Consider the following 11,361-nt stretch of genomic DNA (forward strand, 5'->3'; position numbering starts at 1 on the left):
AAAAGGCTGTGGTTTTAGCTTGAAGGAATAGCAGGTTGTTACTAGCTTATATTAAAGTGAAATTCCGGGAGCTCTATACTTTTTCCTAGTACGTGGATATCCTATCAGAAATCCACCCCCTCAAAGCACTTTGATGGTTTCTCCAGAAGTTTTCAAGGTCAAACAGGATATGGACAATGAATTATTTTGTTTCCAGGAGTTGTGGAGAATTTAGGGGATGGGTTTCCTCTAGTCAGGATGCCTTATCCAAAACTTCCAGATGTGCAAGTTTGAAAGATGCTATTGAGAGTAGTAGAAAGAAGAAAATGTCCCATCATAAGCTTAGCAGTGCAGAGCTTTAAGGATTGTATATGGAAATGAATGTAGGACTGCTTCAGTCTGTGCTGTATGTTTCCAGGAGTCAGCACTGCCAAGCTGAGCAGGTGGCTGTATTCTGTACCATTTGGAGTGAGCTTTGGAGGAAACATCTGGAAGAGCAAAGGTTACTTGTGAACTTCCTGGGTTTCTAACTGCTCAGCAGGACTATGCTGGGGCAACAGCACTGTTGGAGATGTTTGAAACATAAAAGTTAGCCAAAAATAATTAAGAGCAGGAACAGGAATATCAGTTTTACTGTTAGGATTTTAGTCTGTCTTTACTCTGTGCTCTTCTGTTACTCCTGGCTAGTGGACTTAGTCTGCAGGAATGAGGGGCTATCTGCTGCACTTTCTTTTCTCAGATGTTCTGCAAAACCTTGGGCAATTCTATCTTTTTGCATGCCAGTTTTTCTTTTTTATTTGAGGGCAGAAGTGCCTAACTCACATGGGATTCAACTCAGTGTATTCTTCTGGAATGGATAGATGTTATGGGTGGTATTTTTTCTCACCAAACCATGACAAGGATAGGTGTGCTGGCTAGACTTCAGGTGATCCCAGAGCCTTGCTGTGGCTGTAGTGGAAGCCCAAGGTAAAAGGCTTTTAGATTAGATGCCAATTAGACAGCTTACATAAAAATTGGATGAATCCTGTCTTAGTTGTAAAAACTCCAGGGATTGTCTCTCTTCTTTTCTTGTGTTTTTTCCCCGAATTTTAACCCTCAGTTTTCTGGGCTTTGTACCCTCAGTGGAGCAGAAGCGGTCGGTGACATTCACGGAAGTCCAGCCTGAGGCACCCCCAACCTGTGCTGTGGACCCGCCGGTACAGCAGCCGGGCTGCAGCCACAGCAGCCCCCAGGCCACCAGCCAGCAGGAGCCCCTCAGCAAACCTGTGCTGACTTCCTCACCTGCCACCGTTGTAGCTGATCTCCACAGCCAGGTAACGTGACTGGTGGGTTTGTAGCCTGTGTTCCTCCACTGCTCCATCCCAGGCACGGGGAAGCACCAGATTCATTACAGCACTGTAATGAAAGCTGGCAGGAGAGTGAAGACAGCAAACCCTCCTGTGTGTCTGTTTTTTAGGCTGTTTGCTGTCCAGCCCCCTGCTTCTGTAAAGCCATTCCCTTCCAGATCTGTGCAACAATTCTTAATTTGAAAATATATTTTCTGCACCTTCCCTTTCCATCTTCCCATTTCATACAGTGTCCTTCTGGACCTAATCACCAAGGCAAGCTGTCCTTAACAGGTTTTCACAGCTTGCTCCTGAGAGATGCCTCCTTAAGGAAGGAATCCATCAAAGCCTCAGGACTGTTTTAGCAAAAGCATCACATTGTGAAAGAAACTGCTTGTCCAACATTTTTCTGTGTTGGACCCCACTGAGGATGGTGCAGGGACAATCCCAGTCATCCCTTTAACACATCAGTGACATTGAGATCACTTTTATATGCCCAGATATCCATTGTGTTTTGAGGTTATGTCCTTTGCCAAATGAACAAATGAATGATCTCTGACTTCAGAATCATAGAATGAATCACAGAAAGGTTTGGACTCATTCCACCCCCTGCCATGTGCAGGGACACCTTCCACTAAACCAGGGTGCTCCAAGCCCCATCCAGCCTGGCCTTGAACACTTCCAGGGATGGAGCATCCATAGCTTCTCTGGGAAATCTTTTCTAGTGCCTCACTATCCTCACAGTAAAGAATTTTTTCCTAATATCTAATCTAAGCCTACACTCAGTTTGAAGACATACGCTAAAAAAGATGAAATGAGAAAGTGTTAATGACTCAAATCAGATAACCTTTCTGATCATTGTTGTAAATTTGATTCATCAGCAAAAATATATAATTGTTAAGGTATAATTTTAAGGTATTTATAATCTGCAAGTGCCTAGTTTTTATGGTAAAATGTGTATCTGAATGAGAAAATACTTTATAGACCTTCCTTTCCTTTTTTTGCCCCTCTCCCTCCTGCTTTCTCTGAGCCTGACCACCAGCTCTCCTCAACTGCAGAGTGAGGCACTCTCTGCTGAGAAGGAGAAGGAAAAAGAGGAGGGCTTGGAGTCCTGGCCAACAACAGCACAGAGCACCCCACCCACCCAGCTCTCTGACACCGAGGACTACACTGGCCTCGAGACCACCAGCTTGCTGCAGCATGGGGACACTGTCCTGCACATCAGTGAGGACAACGGGATGGAAAATCCTTTGCTGGCCACTCACTTCAGCTTCACACATGTGGAGCTCGGGGAGACGGATGTCGATCTAGATGAATCTCATGTTTAACTCTCGGGGAAGTACAGTAGTGGGGAGAGGAAGGAAACGTGTACCTTTCCTTAGAGTTCCCTGCTAAATAGTAACTAATTAAAACAAGAGCACTTTATGATCCAAAAGCAGGAAATAGCTATCAGCCAATTGCTCTATATAGACTGGCAAATTTCTGTTTGTGAGATCTGTTTCAGTTCAGGACAGGACCACAGGAACCGAGAATTTGTACAGAATTCTCAGGAGAGGGGTGTGTAGGCAAACGTGGTCCCTAGAGCCCTTATCTGACAGCCATCTACTGTGATCAGCAGCCTCACTGGGTAATGGACTGTTGGACTGTGCGAGACAGAGAACTCTCTTCTGAGACTGTGCCCAAGATTTAATTTTGTAGTGTTTTGGAGAGGACAGCTATGTAGCTGAATCCAAGGCTCTTAAACCTTGAAAACAGTGAAAACACTGACAGAAAGTACCAATCTAAAGCTTGATTTTCTCAAGCCTGGGACCATTGTTTCTAACTTGCAGAACAATGATAAGCACCATAGAGCAATTAGACTTTTTTTTTGGCACTGCAGACTTCAGTTGAGTTTACTTTTGTATGTTAGCTCCATTCCACTCTGTAAAATACTGCTCTTGTGCTACAGAAATATTTGCTCTGTAAAACTAAATACAGTAAGCAGGAATGCATGTGCTATGCACAGACACAGATGGGCAGGGGCTGAGTGGTCTGCAGGTGGTACAAATAGCCCACACTGTCCTGCTTTAATGTACTGAGCTATTCATCTCCACAGCTTAAAAAAACCCCTGAGAAACCACATCCGGAATGGGTGGACCCAAGCAACTGCTCCACTGATGTCATTGGATGTACTTAGAGGGATTTAAAGTAAATATTTATATATGGTATTTTCGTGTTCCTATATATATAAATACATATGTACATTGTAAACAAAAGATGGATATTGCAGGGCAGAAACTTGATGAAATCTATTTTTGGCGTGCTGAGATTGTATTTTAAAAGCTTCCATTTTATGTATATAATATTCATGGCTGCAAGTATTAGTTAAATGTATGTAACACTTACAGAAGGTGAAGGTCCCTGGAGAGGGATCAGCTGAAGTCACAGCTGAGTTACAGGTTTTGCTGCAGCGTCATGGAATTACACTGAAATGGGAATTTAGCCATTAGCTGCTGATGGGCAAACTGCAAAACAGCTGTGAAACAAACCATGAAATCATCAGCAATGCTCAAAGATACCCTTGGGAATCACACTCTGCCTTTTTTGGCTCATGTTAGACTAACTGGAGTTCATAATTGTGTCCTTATTGTGCAGAGGAAGGTGTTTTGGATCATCCTGAAAGTATCTAAAATGCACTAATTACTACTATGGCTCCTGAGAGATTGCAGTTTGGACACACACATCATAAACCAGCCTTACTAAGGAGGGAAATTATATCCTTCTAGCCATCTCCAAAGAAAGGACTCCTCACTGGCTCTGAAATAGCTGAAGTACTACCCTATGAACAGCTGCCTTGCTGCTGTAGTGCAGCACACAGGTTTTCCTAGGGCTTTGACAATTAACCACACACCTGACAGCAGGTTTCAGCCTGCGAAGCCCATGGAGCCTTAGGCTGCACTGCCTGGCATTTGCCAAATGCTCACATTTGACAGGAGCTGTGCACACCAGTCTGGGCAGGGAACTCACTCACGTTAAACCTCTGAAGAGAGCAAAGGCCATCTTTCTCCCAGGTGTTGAGCATGTTCTGCTACTACTCTGTTGGTGAGAGATGGAGAATCTTAGCATATCTTGGGAAAAAGCAGGCCTGAAAAGGCAACTATTTTTATAGTACACCACCTATAGCCCCCACATATATGGGGCTATATAATGTACAGGTGGTGCTCTAATGCAGCTCCAAAGGGTACCTGGTCTTGTATGACGGGTGTTCAGGTGGAGGTGACAGTGTCCCCATGGATATCCTGGATGACAAACTGTTTCCTCTGCTGACCAAAACATGCTGTACTGCTTCTTATCTCCTTAGTGCACTGGAGCCTGTGCCAGCTACCTGTAGGATGCTGCTTTAGATTAGCTCCTAGCTCAGATGTCACTTCAAGAATTGCTAAATTCCAGATGTTAGGTTTTATTATTAACACTGATGCACAAATGAGAAAAAACCCCACAGCTTTATTTTCACATCCCAAGGTAGGCTTGGTCACTGGCAGTCTGAGAGGGAGGAAAGCGTCAGACATGAGCTGAGTAAACAGCTGGGACACAACACATACAGAATTCATGGTGCAGTTTATAGTGACCTTTTCTGCTGAAAATGAGGAAGCATCTTCCTTAACGAAAAGTAGAGGCCTTCCCACAGTACTCTACTCTAGAGGTGACAAAATAACTGTGATTTACTTCATTTAATTCAGTGTATATAGTAACTTTCAATTTTCCACTGTCACAGCTGAATCCACAGTAGTAAGCCATAGCAAGGAATAAAATGCCTCTTTTTAATGTCTACCCTACTAGAAATCAATGCATCTTATAAATGATGTAATCTGTAATTTAGTTTTATCCAGGTGGCTGGGCAGCTAGCTTTGGTTCTGTGGGATGATTGCTGAGAAATGGCACAGACAAGTCAGCCCATCAGCCTAACTTCCCATGTGTTTGTTCTACTGTAGTACCAGTTGCATTTAATGCCGTCCTGATGAGTGGCATACAAAGTACTTTAGCTGGTCTGTGCTTTCCTCCAGTATCTCTGTACCAGAACTGGTGTATTTCTGCTGTGGAGACAAACGATGCTGCTTTACATAGTGTTAGACGCCTTAAGTGCATGTCGTGTTCAGCAACGTCCGGCTGTGCCCGTCTTGTCCATGTGTCAGTCAGTCACGTTGCCTCAGCATTTTATGCAAACGTTGTCCTGAGGATTAAATACAAAGGAACGATGGAAACGGGCAGAGTTCTTCTGTGTTTGAATCTCTTGTGTAACACGGTCGGTCTCTTGGGCTCCGAAGGACTTCGATGTGTGGTTTTGTTCTGGGATACCGACAGCGCTTGTTAGAAGTTTACCCATCTGCTCCCAGGCCTGGCGTGGGGGGTGCCGCAGGAACGGGCTGTGGCAGTGGCTCTACCCAGCGTGAGGCTGGAGCTATTCTTTGGGGGGGACAAAATACACTTTGTTGGAAACTTAAGATCACTTAGAGAAGAGTTATAACTAAGATAAACAGAATTGCCCAATCAAAATTTATAAAGAAATAACATTTATTATGCAACCAAAATATCGGTCTCAAAAGCCACGATCGAGAAAAGCAGCACCGAGCCCGGGGTCGGAGCTGGGTGAACACGCATAGATCTGACCTCTATCGCATCAGACCTGCCAAGTTCACAAATGCTGCTTTGGCTGGTTCCTTCTTATACAGTTTTTGGGCAGAGTCCGAATTAATTCTATTTTTCTCTCAATTTAGCATATTCATGATGTTTTCTTGTCCCGAAGTTGGGCTGCACAAAGCCTTTCCCGGGTCTGATGAATTGTCCATCCTGGGTGATGAATGGGCCATCTCTGATGATGAATGGGCCATCTCTGGTTCCTGGAACAGTTATTTTTAGTTCCCGGAATGTCCGATTCCTTATCAGATGAGATGTAGTGTTGGGGTTTTAGTTTAGTTTTAGGTTTTTTTCCTGTTAAAGGAATTTTCTCCCATATGCATGTTGCTAGGGGACAAATAGCTGTACTTAAGAAAGACAAAAAGGGGGGTGGGGCGGGCCTGGCTACTCCTTTGTCTACACCTGGGTGTGGGGTCAGTTCGCTCTGAGCATCCGGAGAGAGGAGCTGCAGAGAAAGGAGCTGCGGGTTCCTCGGTCGTTTTTTTTTCTTTTTCTGCTGGAAACAACGCCGGGATACCAAAGCCGTTTTTCCCTGCCCTGCTGGAGGCCGGGCTGTGGCTGCCCTGCCCCGCTGCTGCTTTGAGCTTTCGCTACGCTGTAGCCCTGCTTGCCCTGCCTGCCTGGGCCTCCATGGGGTTTTCCCATCTGGATACATCTCGTCTGCCACCCGGGATTTGCTCGTCCCTGCCGCTCCAGCCTGCCGTTCTAGCCTGCCGCTCCAGCCTGCCACTCCAGCCTGCTGTTCCAGCCTGCTGTTCCTGAGAGCCCGGGATCAGCTGCCCAGCGGTTTGTGAAGCCTTTGTTCCATCCCTTCCCGGGATCCCAAGGCACCAGAGCCGTGTGCTCCCCGAGCTCGCTCCGGAGCGCCCCCTGCAGCCGCGGGGGAACCATCGCACCTGCCCTGCTCACCAGGAGCCACCAGCGCCCCTGCCGGCTGCGAGCGGAACTACACCCGAGGGGAAACAGCCTGACAGCCGAGAAGGCTGTCACTGAAACCCAGTGTCCTTGCTGTTACTGCCATAGTTATTGCTGTTTTGTTTGACTGGTTATATATATATAATAGTAAAGAGCTGTTATTCCTATTTCCCACATCTTTGCCTAAAGGCCCTTGATTTTTTTCAAAATTATAATAACTCAGAGGGAAAGGGGTTATATCTGCCACTTCAAGGGAGGCTTCTGCCTTCCTTAGCAGACACCTGTCTTTCAAAACCAAGACATGTAGATATCAGAAGGTGATGATCAAGTCATCATGGTGTCAATGTCCCAGTGATAAGATCCAACCCCACCTGGGTGGAATCCTCACTTATTGATTACATCTGTGAGAGAACTTCTTTTAGTGTTGTGAAATTTGTCTCTCAGCCAGGCTGGTGGAGGGATTTTGAAACTCTGTCTCTGCATGGTCTTATTACATTTCAGTTTTATACATAATAGCACGAATTACATTATTTATAACATTACTATTATTATTATTATTTCCTCTAGTTTGGGCCCGAGGGCACGGGCAGGCCAGCGCTGCCGGAGCCATTTGTGCTGCGTCAGCGCAGGCAGAGCAGCGGCCCCAAGATGGCGAGGGCACCGCCCTGGCCCTCCCACTGCCCGGCCGGCCCTCCCTCTGTCCCAGCAGGAGCCGCGGCGGCAGAGATGGTGTTGGGGTGTCGGATCAGTCCTTCCATCCTTAATAGCGACCTGGCGGCGCTGGGCGCTGAGTGCAGCCGCATGCTGGACTGCGGGGCCGACTGCCTGCACCTGGATGTAATGGACGGGAGTGGGCGGGAGCGGCCAGGCCGGGGGGAGCAGCCAGAACAGCCTGCCCCTCCCCTGCCGGCCAGCCCGGGGTGTAACCTGCAGGCGGGCATGTCCCTTTCTTCGGCCCCAAGACACTTCATCCCGAACATCACCTTTGGCCACCCCGTCATGGAGTGCCTGCGCAAGTGGCTGGGCCAGGAGCCCTTCTTCGGTAAGGGCCGGGGGCTGCAGGGCACTGCCCCTCCGGCAGCGGAACTCAGCCCCACTGCCCGCTCGCTCTCCTCTTCCAGACATGCACATGATGGTGGCCACGCCAGAGCAGTGGGTGAAGCCCATGGCAGTCGCTGGAGCAAACCAGTACACTTTATATCTAGAAGCGACGGGCAATCCCAGGGCACTGATAAAGGACATTCGGGAGAATGGGATGAAGGTGAGAGGAGTACACACTGTGCCCTGCTTAACTAACAACTGCCTTGCTGGCAGGTTCTCTGTGGTGACCACTGACAGGACCCGAGGGAGCGACCTGTTAACTGTGTCAGGGGAGGTTTGGGCAAGATATAAGGAAAAGGTTCTTCCCCCAGAGGGTGGTTGGGCACTGGACAGGCTCCCCAGGGAATGGTCACGCCCCAAGGTTGCCAGAGCTCCAGGAACGTTTTGACACCGCTGTCACGTACAGGGTGGGATTGGTGGGATGTCTGTGCAAGGCTGGGAGTTGGCCTTGATGTGCCTTGCAGGTCCCTTCCAACTCAAGCTATTTTGATTCCACGATTTTATGAAAAACTCATTGTTTCCACTTCAGGTGGTCAGGGATTGGCACATGCAGCCCTAACACACTGTGCATGAAGTTAGTCTTCAATTTTAGTGAAGAAAATCTGGAATTTTTAAATAAAGAGGCCTGTTCTTCCTGCCATTACACAGACATGTAATTATTTTCTTAGGAATCCGCACTGAGCTCAGGCCAGTCTTGCCCTGAGGTGCATGAATCCTAAGGTGCACTTGGATTTGGCTTCCCTTCCTGCAGGTTGGCTTGGCCATCAAGCAGGCACTGCAGTTGAACACTTGGCACCTTGGGCCAATCAGATAGACATGGCTTTGGCGATGATGGTAGAACCTGGGTTCAGAGAACAGAAATTTATGGAAGACACGATGTCAAAGTTAAACTATGTTTCTCTTTCATTATTTATTGAGCTAAAAGCTAATTAACAGTAGGGAGTATAGTGGTGAAGTAGATAAACCTTGTCTAGATCTGTAAGAAGCTGTAGGGTGGCAGCTCATGTGGATCTCAGTGCCTGCCTTTTTATCTGGTTCCTCAGGTTCAGTGGCTGAGGACACAGTTTCCCTCCTTGGATATAGAAGAGGATGGAGGAGTTGGGCCTGACACCATCCATAAGTGCGCAGAGGTAAGAGGTTGCAACAGAGCAGCATTCTCAGTCACTGTGCTGAGAGACTTATCAACACCCAGAAAATAAAGCTTAGGAGGAATTTCTAGTTTTCAGAGGAAACTGTAAAACACATTTAATATCAAAATCTGTTTGAGATCTAATCTTTTTTAATAGTCGCTATTGTAGCCTACCCTAAGATAGAGAAGTTTGTTTCTTTTATGTTGGTGTAAATAGAAGCAATGTGATGAAGAAATTACGTATTTGGGGAAGAGCTGTGTTTTCTGAACTTGACTTGGGATTGTAGTTAGAGGTGTGTCATGTGTGTCCCACTTGTTTGCACACCAGCCCAGAATTCACAACCACCTCCAGTGTTTTACAAGCAAGCTGTAGGCAGTGGCTCTGTTCCGTGTGACTAAGCGGGTGTTTGATGTCTTCCAGGCAGGTGCCAATATGATTGTGTCTGGCAGTGCTATTATGAAGAGCGCAGACCCGAGGTCTGTGATCAACCTCCTCAGGAATGTGTGTTCAGAAGCAGCCCAGAAACGCAGTCTGGATCGATGAGACCTGCCCAAGCCGTGTTCCAGAAGGCTCTGGGCACACAGGAGAACTCTTTTCTCACGCATAAGGGAGGGCTGGATGAACACCAACTACAGAAACTTCTTGCTGCTGAACAGAGGAATCATTCCTTCACTGCAATGAAGCAAGCAGCAGTGGGAAACATTCTTGCTGTCTTTCAGTGGTTTGAACCTGTCTCTTGATTTTGTGGAGGCTAATTTTGTGGCACAACCTCCAACAATGCTGACTGGATTGAACTACAGTCAGTTTGTTGCTTGCTAGAAGAGTGTAGCATCGCCACAAGAATCTCTCTTGTGGAAGACTCTTAATCAAACTGCCTTCTGCTGCCTGTATTTTGTCATTTGATCTGTGCATTCCTACAAAACTTTTTCACTACTGCATTAAACACCCCTTCCTTGGTGTGGTAAGTTCTTTTAAGCTGACTGTCATAAATGAGTGGCTTTGGGAGTAAGTTCAAGTAAAATGCAGCTTAAGAGGGCTAAAAAAAAATCCCAGTGATGGTAAAAGTGTTCTTCTGTTACTATTGCATTGTAAGTATCTGGCCTATAGAAGTCAAGCATCAAATCAGTCAGTGCAGCATCTTTACCAGATCACAAAGTGGGGAATATCTTCTCATTTACCTGTCAAACAGCCAGTTAAGACAGCTGTGTCTGAAATTCCTGGAAGTGATGGAATTCCTCAGAAGAATGTTGCTTTAATACTCTTCAGATAACAAAACCTTAATCTTGCCTCTCAGTCTCCTTGGTTTGTACATATGTCTGAGTAAGTGATGGTATCTGCTGAAGAGATACGTAGGTTGAAATGCCTGGAGATGGGTCTGTAAAACAACTTGTGGAACCAAATAGTTATCAGTCCTTCAATTTGCTGTGTCCGCAGGCCTGGCCTGTTTGGGCATGTGAAAGGTGAGTTACAATGCACTAGAGAAGACCAAGCAGGCTATTATTAGGTCTCCCATGGCTACAATTAGGATTGTTGACTCTTTAATATTTCATGGTATTCTGTGTGGTATTTTTCCTTTTAAGTTGCAATTACAGAAGGGTTGCAAACAGTCTGCTGCCCTGGGGGGCCAGGCCAGGAGGCTCAGCAGCTGCAGCTAGGCAGGTGTCACCTGGCAGCTGCTGAGGCAGTGCTAGAGCTGGTGCAGCCCTTCTGAGCCTGGGACCTGTGAGGTGCCCCAGAGTGAGAGCCACTGCCCTTGCTAAGCAGGAGGAGCTAAGGCTATTTCAGACACTAGACAAGTGTCTGAAATGGCTAACTGCCACTTTTTTTGTCGGGGTCCCTCCCCCTGCCATGTAGCCCTGGGAGAGGGGCCCTGAGGGGAGGCACGGGGTTTCATAGCCCCTGGTCAGCCTCGTTCGCCATTGGTTGGTTTGTGTTTCACTGCGCGGGCAAGGATCCTCGGGTCCCGTGATGGTAAGAGTTCCTCGGCAGAACCCGGCCATGCGGCTGGGGAAATAAACATCTCTGAAACATCTATCAAGAATCTGTCCATATATATTTGTTTTCCACGGGACTCCTGGCTTGATACATCGTGTTGCAGTATCCGCACTGTAACAAATGGTGGTGAATTGCAAGCAGAACAATCCCTGATCCCTAAGCGACTGATATGTGTTAGTAAACCCTAGAAACTTTGGATTTCTCTTCTTGTTTTGTTTTGCTATTCCATCTAATCCATATCT

At 46.8% G+C, this 11,361-nt stretch overlaps 2 protein-coding genes across 18 annotated transcripts in view; both read left to right on the forward strand.

Annotated features, from left to right (window-relative positions):
• LOC116446294 (protein unc-80 homolog) overlaps positions 1-5,551 on the forward strand; it is a 145,263-nt gene extending 139,712 nt beyond the window's left edge. For all 16 annotated transcript variants that reach the window (XM_032113812.1, XM_032113810.1, XM_032113804.1 and 13 more), the window contains 2 exons: positions 1,102-1,292; positions 2,363-5,551. In XM_032113812.1, coding sequence (XP_031969703.1) covers positions 1,102-1,292; positions 2,363-2,632 — 461 coding nt within the window. In that variant the 3' untranslated portion in view covers positions 2,633-5,551. The remainder of the gene's footprint in view (positions 1-1,101; positions 1,293-2,362) is intronic.
• Positions 5,552-7,122: 1,571 nt separating this feature from the next.
• Positions 7,123-10,099, forward strand: LOC116446794 (ribulose-phosphate 3-epimerase-like). 2 transcript variants are annotated; one of them, XM_032115182.1, is made up of 4 exons: positions 7,123-7,935; positions 8,015-8,154; positions 9,038-9,124; positions 9,549-9,657. In XM_032115182.1, exons 1-4 carry the CDS (start codon positions 7,542-7,544, stop codon positions 9,558-9,560), a joined length of 633 nt encoding a protein of 210 aa, XP_031971073.1. In that variant the 5' UTR covers positions 7,123-7,541; the 3' UTR covers positions 9,561-9,657. The 2 variants fall into 2 exon arrangements, with proteins under 2 accessions (XP_031971073.1, XP_031971072.1); XM_032115181.1 differs by having other exon boundaries at positions 7,365-7,935; positions 9,545-10,099.
• Positions 10,100-11,361: the final 1,262 nt, after the last annotated feature.

Source organism: Corvus moneduloides, chromosome 7 (genome assembly GCF_009650955.1).
Source record: "Corvus moneduloides isolate bCorMon1 chromosome 7, bCorMon1.pri, whole genome shotgun sequence".
NCBI lineage: Eukaryota > Metazoa > Chordata > Aves > Passeriformes > Corvidae > Corvus > Corvus moneduloides.